This window comes from Tamandua tetradactyla, chromosome 20 (genome assembly GCF_023851605.1).
Source record: "Tamandua tetradactyla isolate mTamTet1 chromosome 20, mTamTet1.pri, whole genome shotgun sequence".
NCBI classification, from domain to species: Eukaryota; Metazoa; Chordata; class Mammalia; order Pilosa; family Myrmecophagidae; genus Tamandua; species Tamandua tetradactyla.
Genome location: NC_135346.1, coordinates 57676899 through 57699966, shown reverse-complemented (window position 1 = coordinate 57699966; position 23068 = coordinate 57676899). Strand labels below are relative to the sequence as shown.

The 23068-nt window shown below is 41.4% G+C and overlaps 2 protein-coding genes, 1 long non-coding RNA gene and 1 pseudogene across 6 annotated transcripts in view; 1 reads left to right on the top strand and 3 right to left on the bottom strand.

Annotated features, from left to right (window-relative positions):
* Nucleotides 1-450: 450 nt before the first annotated feature.
* Nucleotides 451-1604, bottom strand: LOC143664620 (large ribosomal subunit protein eL15 pseudogene; annotated as a pseudogene).
* Nucleotides 1605-7925: 6321 nt separating this feature from the next.
* Nucleotides 7926-21387, top strand: KIAA1191 (KIAA1191 ortholog). 4 transcript variants are annotated; one of them, XM_077137700.1, is made up of 9 exons: nucleotides 7926-8166; nucleotides 9228-9335; nucleotides 9595-9683; nucleotides 11840-12034; nucleotides 14710-14836; nucleotides 16906-17030; nucleotides 19470-19576; nucleotides 19681-19823; nucleotides 19932-21387. In XM_077137700.1, the coding sequence occupies exons 4-9, from the start codon at nucleotides 11885-11887 to the stop codon at nucleotides 20138-20140; spliced, it is 861 nt and encodes a 286-aa protein (XP_076993815.1). In that variant the 5' UTR covers nucleotides 7926-8166; nucleotides 9228-9335; nucleotides 9595-9683; nucleotides 11840-11884; the 3' UTR covers nucleotides 20141-21387. The 4 variants fall into 4 exon arrangements, with proteins under 4 accessions (XP_076993815.1, XP_076993814.1, XP_076993816.1 ...); XM_077137699.1 differs by having other exon boundaries at nucleotides 7927-8166; nucleotides 11856-12034; XM_077137701.1 differs by lacking the exon at nucleotides 9595-9683 and having other exon boundaries at nucleotides 7927-8166; nucleotides 11856-12034.
* LOC143664157 (uncharacterized) lies at nucleotides 9593-12535 on the bottom strand. The gene is made up of 3 exons (XR_013166351.1): nucleotides 12412-12535; nucleotides 11711-11748; nucleotides 9593-10126 (listed from the first exon to the last, which is right to left on the bottom strand). It is a non-coding gene; the product is annotated as an uncharacterized LOC143664157 (long non-coding RNA).
* Nucleotides 21310-23068, bottom strand: part of SIMC1 (SUMO interacting motifs containing 1) — a 56102-nt gene continuing 54343 nt past the window's right edge. Inside the window, exon 10 of the mRNA XM_077137698.1 lies at nucleotides 21310-22318. Within this exon, the coding sequence (XP_076993813.1) occupies nucleotides 22056-22318 (263 nt within the window). The 3' untranslated portion in view covers nucleotides 21310-22055. The remainder of the gene's footprint in view (nucleotides 22319-23068) is intronic.

Below are 23068 nucleotides of genomic sequence, written 5' to 3'. Positions count from 1 at the left end.
TTCTTTATTCCAGTTTCCATATCAAACAAAGCTGTATTACATTGTTTAATTGACTAGACAGATTAAATTAGATAGTGCAAATTTTGGACAAAATAAGCATTTTTCTTTTATCTCACACAAAAATTAAAGCTTTAAAATACAGACAGTATTATTCTTTACACTGTTTTAACCAGATCAATTTCATCATATTTTTAATTGGTGTTTGAACTCTTTTAGGTTTTTTCTTTTTCCCAGATCTTAAATACTTTATTTTTATGAAATAAATATGAATATGAATATGAAATAAATATGAATATGAATATGAAATAAATATGAAAGTCAGGATATCCTCCCATCCTACAAATTTCCAAGCAAATTCCAATAAAAAAAACTTTTCCTAATTTTCCTTCTAACCAAACTCCAAAAAATAGCCACTTGAGAATAAACCAGGAGAGTGTTTTATTCCTCCAATAAAGCTATAGACAAATCTATAGAAAGAGCTAGTTTCAGTGCTCTTCTTTTATAGAATTTATTTTACACCCATACCACACAGCATGCCATTTAAAAACACTGACATATAACTCCCTAATAAGATAATGCAAAAGCAAAATTGTTTATCTTATTAGAAACAAGATACACCATCACTTTATAGTCTTCAAACATTATTGCACTTTAACTTTCATAATTTGACATTATATATATTCATGAAACAATCTGCAGACAACTACTGTTTAACAAAGAACACATTTAAGTAGACATGACTGTCCTAAATTGTTTATTAGGTATGAATTTTACAAACATTATTTATATTAGCGATAACGATGGAGCTGGAGAGTACTGCACCTTCTCCAAGCTGTGCGGCGAGGCCACCAATAGTGTGGTGGAACCTGTGGCCCTTTCCAAGGCCACGACTCTTGCAGCCTGCAGATGTCAGCCCACGCATCTCCTTGTGCTTGCGGACTGGCTTGGTGATCCACTGGGTGCCAGGATTTCTTCTGATAGCTTTATGGAATGGATGAATGAGGATAAACTCAAAGAATTTGTATGTGGAATCTTCACCAACCCAGTAAGAATTCAGGACTCTCAGTGTCCCACAGTGGTGTCCAGCTTGCTCCTCAATAACAGACTGAAGGCTTCTAGCAAACCTCAGCTGGTGAATACCATGATGGGTGGGCTTGCCATAGGTTGCACCCTTAGGAACTGGGCGTTTGCAGCCACCATAGTGCACTCGAATCCTACAGATGACATAACCTTGCTTGGCCTTGTATCCCAGTCTGTGTGCTTTATCAGGCCAGGTGGGATGGGGGGCCCTGTGGAGTGCAGAGGGCTGGCGGTACTTCCAGCAGTGAACCCTCAGAAGAAAGCGCATCACACTGGACTGCTTCTTCCTCCATAGCTCCTGTATGGAGTTATAGGCACCCATCTTGGCTTACCTGAAGGCTGCCGCCATTTGGAAAAAAAGTGATCTCTTTTAGTTTTTAACCTTTGCTGTGTGGACCCATGCTAACTTTAAGAGCTGGAGAACCAAATCTGATCTCAGGTGTCACATAGATATTTAAAGCTCCAGAGAACTACTGGCCTATACAAAGAGTAAAGTATCTCAGAATTTATTATAACAATTAATGCTTACAATCTGAGCACTAATCTTTTTTAAATATTTTATTTATTTATTTATTTATCAAAACATAACATACAAACACAAACATCCTTACCATATGATCATTCCATTCTTTTTTAAAAATTTTTTATTAATTAAAAAAATAACAAGAAAGAACACAAAAATTCTGAATATATGCTCATTCCATTCTACATATATCATCAGTAATTCACAATATTATCACATTGTTGCATATTCATTATCCTGATCATTTCTTAGAACATTTGCACCAATTCAGAAAAAGAAATAAAAAGACAACAGAAAAATAAAACGAAAACAGACAAAAAAATTTTACATACCATACCCCTTACCCCTCCCTTTCATTGCTCACTAGCGTTTCAAACTAAATTTATTTTAACATTTGTTCCCCCTATTACTTATTTTTATTCCATATGTTCTATTCATCTGCTGACAAGGTAGATAAAAGGAGCATCAGACATAAGGTTTTCACAATCACACAGTCACATTGTGAAAACTGTATCATTACACAATCATCTTCAAGAAACATGGCTACTGGAACACAGCTCTACATTTTCAGGCAGTTCCCTCCAGCCTCTCCGTTACATCTTGACTAACAAGGTGATATCTATATAATGTGTAATAATAACCTCCAGGATAACCTCTCGACATTGTTTGGAATCTCTCAGCCATTGACACTTGATTTGTCTTATTTCACTCTTCCCCCTTTTGGTCGAGAAGGTTTTCTCAATCCCTTGATGCTGAGTCTCAGCTCACTCTAGGGGTTTTCTCAATCCCTTGATGCTGAGTCTCAGCTCATTCTAGGATTTCTGACCCATGTTGCCAGGAAGGTCCAAACCCCTGGGAGTCATGTCCCATGCAGACTGGGGGAGGGTGGTGAGTTTGCTTGTTGTGTTGGCTGTAGAGAGAGGTCATATCTGAGCAACAAAAGAGGTTCTCTTGGGGGGTGACTCTTAGGCCTCATTTTAAGTAGGCTTGACCTATTCTTTGTGGGGTTAAGTTTCATATGAACAAACCCCAAGATTGGGGGCTCAGCCTATTGCTTTGGTCATCCCCACTACTTGTGCCTATGCTCTTCTTTTAATTATTCCTAATTATTAGATTCATTTTATTAAAAGCTGTGACCAGGACCATTGGAAAAGGTCTTTACATTTTCCAGAAGCAGCCCTTTGGCAGTTTTCTGCTGCTTTAAGGAAATTCCAGGGATGGTTTCTTTCTAATGTCCTGGCTTGTTTACAGTAACTACAAAACTAAGGTTTTGAATCTTGCCATTCGGAGAGTTTTTTTTTCTTTTTACTCTTTTACTTCAGAAGTAGCAATTTATTTACAGTAGTTACCTAATTATTTCTAAGCCGTTCAAATAGAGCTCTTTAAGAATTTTCTTTTTAATTTGCTATTACCATTTGGAGGTATGAGATATACACTGAAAATGCACACAGATACAAATAGAAAATCAGCTACTCAAAAAAAAAACACAGAAATCCCTTTTAGAGGGACAAATAATGGATTGAATATATTGTCTCATCCCATTTCTTCCTTTTTGCAAAACAATTCTAATTGTAATCTTTAACTTTAACTATAATGGTAATATTTTTATTTTAAATCAGATTGAGGCCAGATCATGTTACAGAAATAAAACTTTTTTATAGATTCATAATCAAAATCTTTTCAATTATCAATACAACCCAAAGCTTCCCTTTTTAAAAGAATTTCCATAATCAGTAACCAGTCATGAACATTTGACCAATATAAATGCAGGAACACAATAATTAATAACTAGACTGAACACACCAACTAGAAAACAGGCATTAAATGCTTAAAACAGACTCCTACTATAACCAGGTAATATATCGCCTAGCATTTGAACAGCCTTATTTTTTTTTAATTTTATTTTGTTACTATTTTTTTAATTGACAAGTCAAAACAACATACAAACATGAACATTCTTAACATACAAAGATTCCATACATGTTATACAACCAATGGCTCACAATATCATCACATAGTAATATAGTCATCACCATGGTAGTTTTTTTTTTTTAAGAATACTTGCATCACTCCAGAAAAAGAAATAAAAAGAAAAAAGAAAAAACCCATACATACTATACCCCTTTCTCCTCCCTCTCATTGACTGCTAGTATTTCCATCTACACAGTATATTTCAATCCTTTGTTTCCCCTACTTTTTTCTATACCTTTTACCATTCCCTTTCATTGATCACTAGTATTTCAATCTATTCAATTTAACACTTGTTTCTCCTATTATTTATTTATTTTTAATCCATAGTTTACTCATCTGTCCATGCTGTAGATGAAAGGAGCATCAGGCACAAGGTTTCACAATCACACAGTCACATTGTGAAAGCTATATCATTATTCAATCATCATCAAGAAACATGGCTACTGGAACACAGCTCTACTTTTTCAAGCACTTCCCTCTAGCCTCTGTAATACACTTAAACTAAAAAGAGGATGTCTATAAAATGTGTAAGAAAAACCTCCAGGATAACCTCTCACCTCTGTCTGAAATCTCTCAGCTACTGACACTTTATTGTGTCTCATTTCTCTCTTCCCCCTTTTAGTTGAGAAGGGTTTCTCAACCCTTGCTGCTGAGTCCCAGCTCATTCTAGGATTTCTGTCCCACATTGCCAGGGAGGTTTACACCCCTGGGAATCATGTCCCATGTAGAGAGGGGGAGGGCAGTGAGTTTGCTTGCTGTGTTGGTTGAGAGAGACAGGTCACAGATGAGCAACAAAAGAGGTTCTCTGGCGGTGACTCTTAGGCCTAAGTTGAAGTAGGCTTAGCCTACTCTTTGTGGGGATAAGTTTCATATGAACAACCCCCAAGATTGAGGGCTCAGGACTATTGATTTGATAGTCCCCATTGCTTGTGAGAATATCAGAAATTCTCCAAATGGGGAAGTTGAATTTTCCCCCTTTATCGCCATTCCCCCAAGGGGACTTTGTAAATACTTTTTAATCCACTGTTCAAATCACTCTGGGATTTACTGGGGCATCACACTGGACAAACCTACAAAATCTCATGCCTTATTCAAGGTCCCATGTACTTATGGTGTTCAATTAACCTATCCATATAAGTTATATTAGGGAATGCACTAGTCAAAATATAAATTTTGTACCAAAGAAACATTTTTTGCTTTACTCTCACACACAAGTTGAAGTTTTTTAAAAATTTATTTATTAATTAAAAAAAATTTAACAAACGAACTAAAACATTAACATATATAATCAGTAATTCACAATATCACTTAGTTGCATATTCATCATTTCTTAGAACATTTGCATGAATTCAGAAAAAGAAATAAAAAGACAACAGAAAAAGAAATAAAACGAAAACAGAAAAAAAAAGATTATACATACCATACCCCTTACCCCTTGCTTTCATTAGCATTTCAAACTGAATTTATTTTAACATTTGTTCCCCCTATTATTTATTTTTATTCCATATGTTCTACTGGTCTGTTGACAAGGTAGATAAAAGGAGCATCAGACACAAGGTTTTCACAATCACACAGTCACATTGTGAAAACTATATCATTATACAATCATCCTCAAGAAACATGGCTACTGGAACACAGCTCTACATTTTCAGGCAGTTCCCTCCAGCCCCTCCATTACATCTTGAATAACAAGGACAAGTTGAAGTTTTAAAATATGAATGACCATCTATTTTCAATACCCTGCAATATTGACATTCCTTTTAAACAGGCTTATTTTACTTTATTTAATACCAATTAATTGTTGGATTACTCATTTTTTAGGAGGATAGTCAACAGAAAAATTTAGGCCAGGGCCTCAAACCTTGTACAGAACACGCACCAAATACATCAATTAACCATTAAACAGACATAAAACACTCATTACACCAATTTAACAATTAACTAATACTTAGGTAACACACCAGCCGGCACTTAAACAGGCCTATGTAATGTCATTAAACACCAGTTAATTGTTTGATTAAGTCAGGGCTTCAAATCCTGTACATAACTATATCCCAAATCAGAAGGTATAGAGGTCAGAGGACAGGGGATCGTTCTGGGAACATGACCCAGGCCTAGGTCAAAGGGGACTCGAACCACCTATTTACTTCTTGTGCTAGTTAGATTCAGGTGTAAACTTGGCCAGGTGAAGGTACATAGTTGTGTTGCTATGGCCATGAGCCAAGGGTACATGAACCTCATCTGTTGGTAACTACACCTGCAGTTGGCTAGGAGGCGTGCCTGCTGCAATGAATGATGTTTGACTTAATTGGCTGATGCTGAAATGAGAGAGCACAACTAGCACAGTCCAAGCAGCCCAGCATACCTCATCTCAGCACTTGCAGCTCAGCTCAGGCCTTTGGAGGTGCAGGAAGGAATCACTCTGGGGAAAGGTGTTGGAACCCAGAGGCCTGGAGAGAAGGCCAGCAGAGATCACCCTGTACCTTCCCACGTAAGAAAGAACCTCAGTTGAAGGTTAGCTGCCTTTCCTCTGAAGAACTAACAAAACAAATCCCCTTTGATTAAAAGCCAATTCGTTTCTGGTGTGTTGCATTCTGGCAGCTAGCAAACTCGAACACTTCCCAATCCATTTCTACTTCGATGACTCCACTCACCTAGTCAGATGTCCTGACCTGGGACTCAAAATGGTTTCTCTCTTTGAAGCTTTCTTAAGGCACTAAAAGTCACTGGAGTGCCGGCAGAACAGAGAAACCCCAGTGGCTGAACCTCTAGACTAAATTGAGTCCAGCAGCCCCAAAAGGCTCGGTTACTGGCTCACCTGCTCTGCTGGGGCTCCAGAGATTAGGGCATTTGTCCTGGAGGGTCGCCAAATTATTACCCGACACAGGCTGTGGATTCTTCTGCCCGAGGCACTAACAGCCAATTCCTGAGACACCGGGGTTTCAAAGAGAGAAAGAGTTTATTACTACATGTGTAATAGGAGAGCAGACAGCCTAACAGCCCCAAATCTGTCTCCCCAAGTTTAGGGGGTTCAAGGTTTTTAAGGATTTTAGGCCGGGGAGATGAGGTCATTTCAGATAGTAAGTTCAAAGCAGAAAAGGAGACATGTGTTATCACTATCATTTCAAAAGGAGGACATAAGTTGAAAGGAAGGGAGGCAGAACTACCGCTTCAGTACTTAAAGGTCTACATTCCATTAGCATTCGGGCCTTTGCTTTACAAAAGCATGACCAGCTTTTACAATCCCAAAGGCACAGAATAAGGGCTTTTTACATTCACCTCAGAAATCAAGGCAGCTGGACTACAGTTCAGAGATCTCAGCTATTTCCCTGTCTCCAACTACTCCAACTAGTCTCGACAACGCCAACATTCCAGAAAGCAAAAAGCAATTCTTATATAATGATTCACTAATCAAAATCATCCCTTGGGCGGGCCATGGTGGCTCAGGGGCAGAGTTCCCGTTTGCCATGCTGGAGACCCAGGTTTGATGCCCGGTTCCTGCCCATGCAAAAAAAAAAAAAAGAGAGTCATCCCTTAAATCCTGATTTCTCAATTTTAGACAATTTTCATTGCACCAAAGGGAAACATAACAGACACACACCAAAGAGAGACCCCCAAACATCCCATATCTCTTATCCCCCCAACCCCAATTATTTAGTCCTAGTATTGGCGTGGTACTAGTAAGGCATTCCTGTTAAATACAGGGATTTTGGTTTCTGTGATTGAAGAACTGTCTGGTTTGCCGTCTTGAACTCTAATCAGGATGGAGGGGCAGTGTAGCCAGTTGAAAAGCAAATCGCTTGGCTTGTCCAGGGCCTTGTGGTTACTCCCCTGTGAAATGGGAGTGAAGTTACCTCCCTTGCAAATGAGCCACTTTTTGGACAGATCACTTGTCACTTGTCACCTCTGATTTTTAGTGTACACGCAATAGGTAGTTTTCCCCATATACCACTTTTATTACCTCTTTGTAAAAGGGTCATACCTTTGAAGCAGTTCATGAAAGAACGTACTTACATTTGGGGTGCAAATCCGTGAGCACGGCTCCAACGACCCTTTCCGTCACATTCACCTTCGACATAGCACTGTTATTTATAACCCCAGTAACAGCCTCCATCCCCTGTATCGGTCCCTTGGCAGCCCTTTTTGAATCTTGTGGTAAACCCTCAAATCCCAGGGGTAACCCAAGAAGATGTCAGTTCCATCTTTCCTCAGTCGGCGGAGGCGCCGTCGGCGGTTACGGGTGGTGTTTCCTCTGCGACGCGGCGGTTCCACAATCCCAGCGGGAGCTGAGGCCGAGAGGCTTCCGTATCGTGGACTACAGCTCCCAGCATGCACCGGAGGCCTCCGGGCCAAGTCTCGCGTGAGAGGCCGCGGTCTCGGGAGGCTTATCACGGAGGCGGCGGTCTCGGTCCGGGTAGCCTGTGCTCCGGCGGCGGTGATACCGGATAACTTCGGTGTGGGCAGGGAGAAGACTTTCAGCAACATGGCTTGGGTCCTGGCTGCGCCACGGTTTCTAGAGAGATGCGGGTATTTGGAGCCTCTTTAATGCCGGAGCTTCGGCCGCAGGCGGTCCGGTGGTGGTGGAGGAACAGGTGACTGGCCGGACCGGGCCCTCCTCTGGTTTTTGTCCGACGCCTAGCCGTAGGGGCGCGCTGCTGCCCGCTCAACCAAGACCCTGGCCTGGGGCCTCTCTTTGCCTTTCCCCTTACTTCTTGCCCGAGCTCAGAGCTGGGCAGGAATGTCCCTTGTCCTTCACGCTCCCCAGGCTGGGCCCCTCTGGTGGGCTTCTCTTTATGATACCCCCGTAGTTGAGGCCCGGGCCTCCCCTGCCCTTCATCGGATGGGCCCAGCCCCCCACGCCCACTCGCCGCCCTCATCTTCATCCTCGCCTTCCACGTCTCCTTCTGGTCCTGCCCTTGGGAGCCTCCGCGCTCTGCCAGGCCCCGGCCCTCATCTCAGGTCGTTTTCAGCCTCGCAGGGTAGGCGGAGGTATTGTGTCAGATCTGCCTTTAATTCCAGGTGACATTGTCGTGTATCTCGTGGACGAGCTGGAGGGGCGGTGTGCTCTGGGGCGCTGGGGTAGGGGACGGCGGGGAAGGCGTCCTGGACAGGGAGGAATTTTGGTTTCTGTGATGTTTGAAGAACTGTCTGATTTGCCCTCTTGAACTCTAATCAGAATGGAGGGGCAGTGTAGCCAGTTGAAGAGCAAATCGCTTGGCTTGTCCAGGGCCTTGTGGTTACTCCCCTGTGAAATGGGAGTGAAGTTAACCCTTGCAAATGAGCCACTTTTTGGACAAATCAGTTGTCACCTCTGATTTTTAGTGTCCTTGTCTTTAAGTTGGGGATAAATAATGCTTGCTTTGCAGGGTTGCTGTGAGGGTTGAAACACAAGGTAATTTTTGTGTTAAACCCTTAAATATTAGTGTCAGTGAATTTACTTATTCTGAGTAAGAATGAATTCATAGTAAGACTGAATTTACTTATTATGGTACCCAGCCTCTGGCTGTGAGTCAAGTGATTTTTGACGTTGAGCCTTAATTTATTAAAAGTGGGGATAATACCACTTTTGCAGGGACTTAAGGAGTAAATGAATGTATGGAAGTGTTTAGCACACTGAAGCGCTATACAAATGCTGGTTGTTTATTGTTATTAGACCCTCTGGATGGACTCTTCCTGGGAAGCTTTGCTAATTTGCAGCAGCTGGACAATGTTCCTCATTAATATCTGTCTGTCAGCATAATCGAAACATCATTTCACTGTGGTAAGGTGACTTTTCATTGTGTATACTGTCTTAGCTTTGTCATCTCATATGTGTTAAGAATAGCTATGGGTGTGGTGAGACCTTTGACTTTATTTATTTATTTTTAACCCCTCTTGGGATGTTTGTCATGCATTGTCTCTTGTATGTGTGTTTCAGCCTTGTAGACTAGCCATAAAACTCTGTGCCTGCCAAGAGAACAGTGCTGGTAGCAACTCTTTGGTGTTCACCATAAGAAAATACCCTTTGTTATTTTTATTAGGTGGCAGGGACTCAGCTCTGGAATTTAATCTAGAAAAAAGCATCTGGATCCCAGTCTTTCAATGGCTTCGAGACAACCAGAAGTACCTGGTAAACTTAACTCTTTTTGGTAAATCTTATTTTGCCCTTAACATTTTAAGCTAGACAGAAACCACTTTATCGGAACAGTATATTAATGGTACTCTGCCACAAGGCAAGTATATAGACAGATTGGCATAATTGAAATATTACCTTATTAAATTCCCACTCAGGGTATGAACCCCAAACCTAACTAAAAAGAGAACAGTCATTTCATTTTGGGGTATGTTCAATTTGTCGTTTTCTCACAGGTATCAAATCAGAATTTAGAATGGGTTGTAGTTCTTGTATTATGGTACATGCCAAAATGGTTGAACTTGCTGGCTTTTGGTGGTGGTGTTGCTGGATGGCCCAGCAGGGAATGGAAGTCTGAACCAAAAGGCACCAGCCTGCTTCAGTGGCAGACTGAATTTAGTCAGGAAGTTGCTCACAGCAGCATTCAGTGAGCCTTCAGTCTGTGGAGGGAAATAATTTCTGGGTTACTGAAGTTACTGGTCCCTCCTTGGACTCTTTTAATGGGAAGGGCAGATAATTTTTAATCAAGTTCATCAAATTTTTAATCAGAATCACTCCATTTCTGATACTCTGTAGGGATGATAGTGCCTATCTCTCAGGCTTACTGTGAAGACAACATGAAATATGTGGATATGTGAGTTAAAGTTAGTGATAAATATACATTTACTGCCCAGAAAATGTTTTGGTCCCTGTTGGTAGAATATATTTTCTATTAAGTGTTAGCTGACTTCCTTATTATTATTATTATTGTTATTAAGGCTACTGGGATTGTCTTTGAGATATTTTGAACATTGCTCCCAAATTAGGTAGATTAACAGAAGACCTCCCTCACATCCCTCACTGGATTCATCTCTAGTCTCTAACATTATCAGCTTGTGTTTGATTTGTCTTTCATCACTGTTGTGATTACCACAAACCTCCGATAACCATTTTGGGCCACAGGGCTGCACTTTTCTAGGTTAATGATTGTAGCATTGGGAGCATGGAGTGTTGCCCAAGGAGTGTGAGTTCTGGCGTCAGTCCTGCGTTCCAGTACTCCCCCCACATGTGCTGGCTGGTGCTGCTGGACAAGTTGCTTAGGATACCTGCTTCAGTTTCCTGACCTGGAAAATGGGAGGAATGCCTGCTTAATGAGGACCACAAAAGATGAGGGTGTAAGAGTAGCTGCTTGCTTGGTCACTTGGTATTTAACCAGCCAGCAGATAAAAATCAAGTGTCTTTGGTGGCTTTGGACCTTTTACCAGACAGATTGATGTCTTGGAAAGTGTGATTGTAGAATTTTGGCAGGAGGAAAATGTCACCTTGAAGGTGGACCTGGAACATTAGTTCTGATATGAGAGGATTAGCAAAGTCAAATAAAATGAACTTTGCTGCCTGGTCTGGACTGGCTGAGAGTACCCTTGAAGTCAGGTGCTGCGTCACAGCGGGCATTCCGGCAGTCAGTTCCAGTGGGTGAGAACGCTGGATCTGCTGGCCCATGTTTTGCAAGAGTGTTTGTCAACAGTTTCTAGGAGGGAAATTGGTTCACTATTTAAGTCATGTGGAACATTTGAAACTAGAAATGACGCTGGACGTTTTTTCTTTTCTTTGTTGAGGTAGAAAGTGCAGAGGATTTGTGGTCAGACTTGGTCCGAGCCCCGCAGGATTTTCTGTGTGAATTTAGGCAAAATTACTTCACCTCTAGGTCTTAGTTTCTTCATCTATAGAATGGGATCAAGAGCTTTACAAGCCTTTTTTAGCTTAGTGAGTCGTTACGAAATCATGTCACATCCTTACTTTTGCATTAATTGAAAATGTTGACCTGGTAATGGGGGACAGCTTCTGTGGCATGAAGAACACAGCTTCACAATCACATGGGTTTGGGTTTTGACTACAAACTGCATGTTGAAGTCGTGTGATCATGCTTAGGTCAATTTAACTTGAATTTCCGTGTTCTAATCCATAAAGATGGATTAGGGCTGCTGAGTGGGGTTAAGTGGAGAATCTGAAGTGTCAGGAACAGAGGAAGGGATTAGCACTCTTACCTTTTCTTGAACGGATTAGCTATTCAAGATAATCGGCTCTGTCCCAGAACAAGAGCGTGTCAGAACTTTCATCTCGGCAGATTAATTGAAAGCTACTAATATGTTAAATTTCTGAACCCATCGTGACAGGCATCTCTGTTCTTAGCTCTTGAGCCTAGTGGGCCTCTAGGCAAGATGTCCCTGCCCATCGGGATGTACCGCCGGGCATTCAGCTATGATGATGCCCTTGAGGACCCTACGCCCATGACTCCTCCTCCGTCAGACATGGGCAGCATCCCCTGGAAGCCAGTGATTCCAGAGCGCAAGTATGAGCACCTCGCCAAGGTATCTGCCCCTTCTCATTACTTCAGTGGCTCCCCATACCCAGAGGATTGGGCAGCAACCACTCCCTGTATGTGTTTTCTGTGCCTTAGAGTTGGTATGTCCTTTTTATTTTTGATTCAAAACTAGAATGGCCCTGTCTTCCCTTACCTGAGGCTTCTATAGCTCCCCATTTCTCACAGCATTAAACCCAAGTGCCTTAACTTCCTCATAAGTTCTGCATGATCCTCTTCTGGGCCTTTTACCAGACCTGCACTGATCATCTATCCATGAAGCTTACCTAAGAGTCCTTGCACCTATAAGGGTTTTTTATGCCTCTGAGTCTTTGCTTTGCATTGCTCCCTTGCCTAGAGTGTTTATCCCCCTTTCCATTCTCCTACCTTTTCCTCCCCACACCATCTGCCTAACAAATGGTATCCTTTAAGTCTTAGCTCAGACACTTTGTGAAGATTTTCCTGACATCTCTTCCATCCTCCCAGTAAGACTGCCATCTCTCCCTTAGAGTGTTCCATTGTGCTGTGGACCTCTGTCATAATCCCACAATTCCGACCTTACTTTTTGCTCACCCTGAGCTTTTTTGAGGGTAGGGGTCACATCTAATTTTGTTCTCTATCTGCAGTATCTAACAGCAGGCCTAGAATAAAGTAGATTTTTAAGAAAAGTTCATTGAATGGGGAAAAATGGGCTCTTTGCCAAACACACACTGAGCTTTTTTTCCCTCACACTGTTCCTCCTGCAGCAAATGCCCTTCCTCATTGCTGGCCTCTGTCAAAGCTACCTACTTCTTCAGGCCCTTTCTGACATACACACACCCCTCTCCACAGACCCATTCCGAGCCCTTTTGTGCGGTTTGTCCTCATAGGTACTTGTGTGTTGTTGCAGTCCTGTCACTGAAACCTGAGCTTCCTAACCGACTGCAGAAACTATGGCATCTTTCACCCCTGGCTCTCCAGCCACCAAGAATGCAAGGAAGGTTATACGGTTACCTGAATAAACTAGGCCTGCCAAGTTCAGATAAGTCCATTTAATTTGCAGCTCTAGTTTACTAAATTTCATCCTGTTGACAGCTGAGGGCCTGACTGGAAGTACACAGTAAGCATCTGCTTACGTGGACCTGGGTTTGAATCCCCATTGTTCTTCATCTGAGCTCTGCCTTGGGACACACAACTTCACCGCTGAACCACAGTGTCTCCATCTGAGAGATGGGAGTAATTTATGTCATAGAAGGGTTGTGAGGCTTAAATAAAAGAGAGCTGAAAGATTTGGCACATATTAGCTGTGTAGCTGATGTTCCCACCTTAATTTTCACTTGATGGAGCTGCGTTTGATCCATTCTTTCTAATGAACTTTTTCCCCTCCCATTAAGCTCTCAGAACAGGAGCTCCTTTCCAGAAAAATGTACCCTATAGTTTTGGGGGAAATTCCCTATATCAAAGATCAACTGAAATTTGACCCAAACAGTTATTAAGGAGAAAATATTCTGTATAAAAGGTACTGGAAGTACTAGGAGAAAAGAACCCCAGCAGCCTGCCTATGGTGCCAATGCAGTGGATTCAAGGGACTAGGGCAGAAAAGAAATAAGGTTCCTCATATTGAAGGCTCCCAACATGCCTTTTCATTTATAAAAGTTACTGATTATTTTGCAAGGCAAAGAATTGCTTCCAGTTTTCTCTTGTACTTTGTCTGGAACAGCTGACAGTTTGAAACAACTGCTCTCCCAAAGGAACACTCAGTTTGACTCATTACATGCGTTCTTTCATTTGTCTATCTACCCATGTGTTGGACGTCAGCTATCTTCCAAATGAGGAAAGAGAGGTTCAAGTTAATTTCAACTCTAGGAAGGTCATAGATGAAAAGTATAATCCTATTTTCTAATTGTAATTCATTTTAATATGTCTTTCTGTTTCCGTCTTTCCTAACCATTTCACTTTCTTCTCAGTTCCTTTGGAGAAGCTGAGAACAAAGGGTAAACCTTGCTCTTCTCCCTGCCAGGCTTGAGCGTGGTGTCAGCTGTTTAGATTGCTGAAGAGGCATGCTTCCAGCTCTCTCACTTTAAAGATTAAGAGCCAAATAGATTTTTTTGTTTGCTTCAAAAGACTATTACTTGAATCTTTAGAGCAGTGGTCCTCAAAGTGTAGACTTGGGACCAGCAGAATCATCTTCACCTGGACTACAAATGCTTGAGCCCCACCCTAGACTTACTAAATCAGAAACTCTGGGGTGGGGCACAGCAGTCTGTGCTTTAACAAGTCCTCCACCTCCAGGGGTCTCTGATGCTTGCCAAAGTATGAGAACCACTCAGGGAATGCTGTGATTAAATAAGCCAGATCGAGCACAGTGTCTGGTACATGGTCAGTGCTTGGTAATAGGCTCTCTTCTGCTTTCTCTGGACATGGTCATGTAGTGGTGGAACATTGGCCAGGAAATGAGACTTCAGAGCTTCAAATTCTGGCTTTCTTGCTTACGTAAATTCAAGCTAATGCTATAATGTTTCTATCTGTCATAATCGGCAAAACGTGTAAAACGTACCTAACCTGGTGGAGAGAACCAGCACCCCTCCTTCCTTCAAATATTTCCTCACTTTTCAGATTAAAGGTGTTTTAGTAACTTCTCTAAAGAAGTAAGTTTACTTGTATGACTCTTGCCTGCTCAAGTGCCTCCTCACCTCTCTTGAACAGGTGGAGGAAGGAGAGGCCAGTGTATCCTCCTCTGCCGTGACCCCCTCGCCAGCCACTGGCAGTGTGGACAAAGTCCCAGTGGTGAAGGCTAAAGCTACCCATGTCATCATGAGTTCTCTCATCACAAGTAAGCACTCTTCACTTCCTCAGTAGTGAAGTAAGGGTGGAGAAAACTTGAGGCTTCCCTGGAGTTCAACTGTGGAGGATTTGGTAAACATGCTCACCTTGGTGCTTGGTCATCTTAGCTGTGCTTGTCTCATGAAGATGGTTCTAATCTTTTGTCGGTTTGGCTGCTGGAATACCTCAACGCCAAAGCTCTTTTTAGGTGGAAGATTTGCCAGGCATTAAGCATCTCGCTTGATTTAGGTGTGTTCCTGCTGCTTTGGTTAGATAACCAAAGGTCATTGTGGCCTTGGGCAAATTACTTAGCTATCCAGACTTTCCCTATTTATAAAATGGGGATAACAGTACCTGGCTGGCAGGTGGAGGTGCTGATTACATGGGAATTTTTATGTCAGGAGTCTGGCCCAGTGTCAGTGGCTGGAAGCTGCTGCTGTTACTGTTCCCAGCTCAGCCGGAAAAGGTGACACATTGAGCACCTCCCACCTGCACTGTCCTTTTTATTTTTTATCTTTTAAATTAAACAGCTCAAAGTTGGTCCTCATCCTGTTCCCCTTGAATGTCTTAAGTAATGTGGTTTGTGATCCTAATGAGACCTCTGATATAGGAGTCCTTATATATATATTTTAAAACCTTACAACAGATTAACTTGTTGGTTCTGGAAGACCCTTCCAGTTGCTGTGGAAAGTTAACAATTATTAGATACACAGCTCTGCTTGCCAGCAGTAGTACCTCTGCCAGCAGGGAGGGCACAGAGAGATACTCTTTGGTTGGCTTATTTTTGAAGTCAGAAGCTCTTGTTTATCTTTTTTTGGGAAGGCATCAGTTTGTCTTGGGCAATTCTTTGATAATTCACCCAAGAACCAGAAGTTTAAACTTACTTTGACTTCTCTTGTTCACACTTAAATGAATGCATCACTTGAATCAGTAACTACTATTTGTATTTTGCAGGCTTGAGGATATATTCTAGCAGCGTTAGAAAACTTACTCATTGTTCTTTCAGCACAGCATAACTTCTTCATTGAAAATATAGTTTACCAACACCCAGAACATTATAACACCCAAATATACCATTGTCACGCAGATAGTAATAATAATAAAACTTACTATCTCCACATAAATGCATACCTTTATAAACTTGTAGATATAGTATACATACTGTTGTATTTTTTTCCAGTTAATACTCCTGTAAACTTTTTTGATGTTGTGTCTTCAAAATAGCTACATTTAAAAGTCCTAGTATTGATGTACTGTAATTCATTAAATCTCCTTCCTCCTTTTAGATTTGAAGGTAAGGCTGGAGAACATCTTTATACATGTGTTTTTTCTCTTTTTATTTCTGATGGAAATGCTTCCTTAGAAGGTGAATAACTAAATTGAAAGGTATACCTTGTGTCTAGACTTTTGGTGATAGCCACATTCCTGTAGGTAGGGGTGTCGTATGTAGTGTGTATACAGATGAAGCAACAATTCAGTCATTCCTCAGTGCAACTGACCTACTGATTATGCGATAACTAGGTGAGACTGAACCGTGTTGGGTTTCTCTCCCGTGCCAGGTGCCATATTGGGTAGAATCACACGTGACAGATGTTGGGTCTGCAGACCTTAGCTCATTCCAGCAGGTTTCCTGATGTTTGAGTCTGGTGGGTCTTGGTGTCATCTAGCCTAAGTGTGGCCTGCTTCTCCTCGGCAAAGGTTTTTGTAAGGGTTATGAGGGTGGTTAATCTCCCTCTGGAAATTTCGTTTGGAGAATTTTTGGTGTTTTTGAATGGCAGCTGCTTTCTCTAGCCTGCATTTTACGTAAAAAGAAAACATCACTGTCCAGATAAGAGGAATGTAAGGTTATTCAGCTGTTCCTTTAGGAGTAACGTGTTTTTGAGCTTGGTATGAAGGAAGGCTTTCTTCTACTTAGAGAACCTGTGTGTGACATTCAGAATCACTGCCAAGATGCGTATCTCTGGGAAACCTGCTTGGATGGTCAGAGTGAGCTCGGGCTTCTGACAGCAGATACGTGTCATCTTCCAGGCTGTGATGGGAGAGGGGGGTGGGCATGACTGTCATCTCCTCTGTTCCCAGAACAGACCCAGGAGAGCATTCAGCGTTTTGAGCAGCAGGCAGGGCTGAGAGATGCTGGCTACACACCCCACAAGGGCCTTACCACCGAGGACACCAAGTACCTTCGAATGGCAGAAGCACTCCACGTAAGCTTGTTTCTTAGGAACTTAAAAAAAAATCGACAGAAACCCCACATCACTCATGGCTTGAGATAATTTGTACTCATGGCTATGGCTTAAGAAATGATCAGCTCACCTCCTTGGGATCTGTTATTGGACTCTGAATTTAGAACTGGTTAGTCCCACCTGTGAGGGCATTTCCTGGCTGACGTTTCTGGAGCCCTTGGACTTACAGTTCCTGCTAATTCATTTATACAGTGGGGTATCTGTTTTCTTACTTCAGTTTAGGAGGCTCAGATCAGATTCTCAGCTTAATACTTACCTGATATATGTGAGTGCTTTATGAACCGTAAAGCAGATGTAGGTTATTTTATGTACTGCAGTGATCAACTTTAGAGAATCGGGCAATCTCAACAGAGGTAACAGTTTAGCTGGAAAGAAACAGCATGCTCTGTATTTAATTAAAAAAAATTAAAATCAAATGTGGAATTGGAATGTTTTTCCTTTTTAACTTACAAAGTTTGGAATGAAGAATAACTTGGTAAGTGTTAATGGTCACCAAATAGTTGAATTAATAAAATAATTTCAGATTACTTTCTTCTAGGGAGTATCACTTTATACTGCATAGTGCTTTACAATATATGTAGGACTCGCATTCACTTGATCTTTGCATTAACCTTTGAGATAGATAGTTGTCTTTATTTTAGAAATGAAGAGAATGAGGCCCAAGTTTCCAAAAGTAGTTTTCCTGGACTCATCAGATCTCCTGACGCCCTATTTCCTGTTTGTTTTCCCAAAGTTGTCAGAGAACCTGGTTCCTGAAGGGGCTTACAACGGAGGACAGAGGCAAATTGTGAAGCCTTTGAAATACTGCTAAGGAGCTTAGACTCCTTTTTGTAGGCAAGGATGGGGCCTAATCAGATCTTGCTATAGGCTTTAAGAGTTTTAAATAGGGTATGAAGAGGGCCTTGAGGGCATGGTGAGAAGAGCACAAAAAGCATGAAAGGACTATGACAACCAGTATATGGAAGGGGATATAATGTGGCTCTGGTGGCTTTGCATTCTGTAATAAGCATCCCAGATGATTCTTTGTATGCTGTTTTTTTTTTTCATGTGTGTGTGAAAAATAAAATATATAAACAGTAAATGTCAAAGCTCATCGCAACAATTAGTTGTAGAACAGATTTTAGTTTGGTATAGGTTGCAATTCCATAATTTTAGGTTTTTACTTCTAGCTGCTGTAAGATACTGGAGACTAAAAGAAGTATCAGTATAATGATCCAGCAATCATACTCGTTAACCCTACCTTCTCTGTATATCTCCAATATCACCTTTGATCGTTTTCCACCTCTTTAGGGTATTTGGGCGATACCCATTCTAATTTTTTAGCATACTGAGTTTTAAAACCACTGTTGTGGGGGGTTAGAGTTGGCCTGGCAGCTAGTGGCTCTCATTTGAGACAGATGCTTGCAGAGAAGGGCATTGCCAGTCTTTGACACATAACCAATACCTTTCCAGGATTGGTGTTTGTCAGTAGAATTCCAGTTTACTATTAAATTCCTATTAATAGTAAAACTGATGTTGGTTGGCTCACCAGCTGCATTTTGGCCAAGAGGAGAGCACAAGGATAGCTGAAATGCTTGATGTGAGTAAGTAGGCCTATCTTTCATAAATTAACATGCTGGGTATTTTAGAGAATTCAGTTATTTGTTTGGCATGTAGCTTGGCCGAAGCAGTGGTATACTAGACCACAAAAGTAGAGACAGCATGGGTGCCTGGTCTAGAAAAAGAAGGTTTTCTCTCCCTTACTGGATTGTGTCTGTTAAAGTTAGGTTCCCAGTGCTGGGGAAACCTAGGGTGACTGGATAGTAGAAAAGGGAGAGAATGGGGCAGGCTTCACTAGGATGCGTTAGCATGCCGCAAGTCTTGGCTGTAAGAGACTAGGAATGGCAAGAATTATGTGTAGTGGGAGAGGCAGTGAGAGATGAGGTCAGGGCTCTGCTTAAAATGCCAAGAAGGCCAGCCTGCAGCTGGACTTGGCTCTCCCATCTACTAGCTGGGGAAATGGGGGAGCATCACTTCACTTCTCTGAAAGTAAAAGCTCATGCATAGTATTTAGTACAGAGATGTTGAAAGATGCACATGTGAGTACGTTTTTTTTTTTTACATGGGCAGGCACCGGGAAACGAACCCGGGTCCTCTGGCATGGCAGGCAAGCATTCTTGCCTGCTGAGCCGCCGTGGCCCACCCAGAGTACATTTTTTCAAAGTTGGAATCCATCTAGTATGACAAAAACAAAGGGCTATCTATTTAATAATCTAAAAGTTATTCCACCTATGAACATTTTTCTTTTTGTCTGAAGTTACAGCATGAACCAAATTGTTTATGCCCAAACTTAGCTGTTTTGTAGTTATTTTGGATTTGCTGTAATTTTGAAAAAGTCTCCCTTCTTACCTGTTTGAACAGAAACTAAAGCTACAGAGTGGAGAGATAATAAAAGAAGAAAAGCAGCCTGCATCAGCCCAGTCTACTCCAAGCAGTACCCCCCATTCTTCCCCTAAGCAGAAACCCAGGTGAGGCCTTCCTGGGAGCCCTCTGAGCCTCAGTGTACCTCAAGGAAAGTTAATGCTGCATAGGAATCTGGGCAAAGATATATTTAATTCTTCCTCTTTTCCAGAGGCTGGTTCACTTCTGGTTCTTCCGCAGCTTTACCTGGCCCACATTCTAGCATCATGGATTCCGGAAGTGGGGATAAGGACAGAAACTCAGCAGAAAAATGGAGCCTTTTTGGACCAAGATCCCTCCAGATGTCTGATTCAGGTAAAGCTCCTTGGAAAAGAGAGCAATGAAGCAGGCACCTCACCATGTTGTATATTGGAAGCTATCTACTCCTTTTGAAATAATTTGCCCTCTGGTTTTCTTCTGTAGGAGGCTTTGCCACCCAGGCCTATAGAGGCGCTAAGAAGCCCTCTCCAATGGAACTGATCCAAGTTCAGGCCACCCGCATGGCTGAGGATCCAGCAGTCTTCAAGCCGCCCAAGATGGACATGCCAGTGATGGAAGGGAAGAAACCGTCAGCACGGACCCATAATCTCAAACACCGTGACTTGAATGTGCTCACACCCACCGGGTTCTAGAATGCTTTCTATTTCAGGGACTCTGGATAGAGGGTATCTTGCCCCCTTCTCCCCCTTTTCACCTTGGCTCTGACATAGGAAAGGTATATTTTTAAAAAACCTTTTCACCTGAGGCTAGAGCTGGAGCCATAACTGGCTTCTGAAAAGTACTAGTGTGAGACTTGTCTGTACTGTGTGGAAGAAGCTATTTTGTACAGCTTTAGTTTTAAGTTAGACTGACTAATCCCAGCCCTCATTACTGATTTTTTTTTTATCATTTACCCTGGACAAGAACTTTAATTATTGCTTACTAGGTAGATAAGGTCTATGACGTTCCAAAACCCAGGCTTCTTGATTCCTTTACCACTTGCAACATGAACATTGACAAATCATGGAATAGTGGTGGTCACTGACTAATTTAAATGACCCTGGCCCTCCCGACACTGTGCCGGGACTGTGCTCTGGCCTTAGTGGTGAGGGGACCTAAGATCTCTTTGAGATCTCGGTATAGTTAAAAGCCAGACCTGGCAGGGACTCTTCTTTCTATTGTTGAAAGGCAGACTCTCCTGCCTTTTCCAGAGACCTAATGAATCATTGCATCCCGCAGCCAGTGATTCTTCATATTAGTACCTCTTGGGCTGGTGTTGTCAGAGAGATGTTTCTCTTTGATATGTCATACAGTGAACGCTAGGTCTTACATATCCTTTCTTGCACTTTAAAGTGAGATTATTGTGACTCCAGTTTGGTTGAAAACTTCCTAGAGGGAAAAATTCAGTGTACTGAGGGGATTTTTAAGCTTTTTTAAAGTCAAGATGATGGTAACCACAGTTAGAGTCATCTTGAGGTTTGTGTGAAAGTTCTGCCATCCTATTGTTTTTTTCTTTTTGTGTGTCATCCTATTTTGATTTCCTTATTTAGCCTAGGACCTGAAACCATTTTTTTCTGGGCACGGAGGAAATTAAGATTTTCCATACAAAAACATTTTTTTCCCAAAATGAGTCTCATACCTTCATACACATACACACCTTATTGAGGAGAGGAAAGAGGTAAACTGCCTTTAAATTTCTTCCCACTGTTACACTTTCAGTCATTGTCTTGAACCCTGTCTCAAATACCGGCTATTTTATGTATTAGATATTATCTCGTCTATATACGGAGCTGACCTTTCCATAGAGAGATCCTGGAGTCAAGATGATCAGAACAATTAATTTATTTGTGTCTTCTGTTATGCTTATTTTGACAATAAAAATCCTTACTACTTTCTCAAATGTAGTCAGCGGGGCTTTTTTTTTGTCCTTGGAAGAAGAGCTGTCACCTTCTGCCTCCTTAATCATGGAACCTAAACATGGCAAAAACTTGGTATTTTGAAAAACCATTGCCTTTTATTGTATCCTTTTAACATCAAAATATTTGTAACAAATTCAATCCTTGTATTTTTACCCCCTCATAACATTAGATCTTAAGACTGACTACAAAGTCAAATGCATAGGCAGTTTAACAGGTCTAATAATATAGGATACGCATGTTCCGTTAGCGAGAAATGAATTCATATGTCCTCTCTAGAAACAGGTTGTCAGTACCTTGAATGATATAACATTGATGTCTAGAATTTGTTCAGAGAGGGATTCTTTTTTCACATCTTGAATGGAAATGTTAAACATGTAGTACATATAGTATTACCTGTTTCAAAAAAAGTATAGATAAATAATTTATTAAAAATATATATATACACCTAGTATATTTAAGCCACATTTGAGAACAAGCTAGGACAGGATTATCAAAAGGAAATATTTCCTAGTATTAGAAAGTTATTAAAACCTACAGATAAATAAGATAGGTTTGGTCCTGTAAGATTTTTCAACTACTTTTCAGAATTTCCAAGTAGATGGAGATAGAGTTCAGGAGGTATTCTCGGTGTTCAGTGCTTAGAACGACCTCAGGGGCTGCTCCAGCCCCTTGGAGAGGCCTCCGCATCGGGGTTCAGGTCTGCGGTGTAGAAGAGCAGGAGCTTCAGCAAGTGCACTTTGTCCTGGAGCTGCGGGACCAGCGGTTCGCCCAGCATCTGCCTCAGGCGGCTGCGGAAGGCCTCGATCTGCTTCTCCACGTCCACCACTGTGATGTCGTCTCCCTGCTGGGGCTTGGGCTTAATCCTTTTGATTATTAAGTCTTTTCGATCGATCACTGAACTCCGTAAGTGTTCTGCAAGAGGGTAAAAATCAGCTGAATTGCTGTTTTTTATTCCTTTATGAATTAAGAAGATAAAATCCATTTTTAGGAGATAGAGTCTTGGCAAAAACTTGTTAACTAGCTACTGGGATAAAAGTCAAAGGCCATGGGGTTGCTTGGGTAACTCCATTGCCAAATTATACTGTGGTATCCAAGAACTTTTTCATATTAAAAAAATAAAATTATTCCATTTTAGTTTTTCCCCTTTGTTGAGTTAAACAAAAAATCTATATTAAATAAAACTATATTTCAAATTAATATAACCATTTAGAAAAAAAATCCAGTGAATCTTGAATATCTTCAGCGGGTTTTATTCTAAACATAAGAAAGACTGAATTAAGTAATTTGGTTCTGGAATTGGTTTATTGTGATTCTGAAACCATTTGATATGTATTGTAGGCTAGGCCTAATGAATATATTCATGTTGTGGGGTGAAGGTGGAAGAAGAGATTTTGGCATAGAATGGGAAGAGAGGAAGTTACAGAGTGGTACCAGGGTGGAAATTGTATCGGTATGAATTTATGTTTTTGAAAATTATATCATTTCCTAGCTCTGTCATCTGAAAGGACCTAGAAAGTAGAGGCACCCCAATAATAAACAGCATACTTAGCAGCCAGATCTTGGGTTTCTTAATACCCTTCTCTGTTCTCCTCTAAAAGGACCCAGAATTTTTTGGAGAAAAGGCTGATTTTAGGAGAGGCAATGAAATTACAAGGTGAACCT

Excerpts from the sequence above, each read along its gene's own strand:
- KIAA1191 (XM_077137699.1), top strand. The coding sequence starts at position 9,656 with ATGGCTTCGAGACAACCAGAAGTACCTG. Across the intron at positions 12,035-14,709 it reads AGTATGAGCACCTCGCCAAG|GTGGAGGAAGGAGAGGCCAG; the intron begins GTATCTGCCCCT and ends TCTCTTGAACAG. Across the intron at positions 14,837-16,905 it reads CATGAGTTCTCTCATCACAA|AACAGACCCAGGAGAGCATT; the intron begins GTAAGCACTCTT and ends CTCTGTTCCCAG.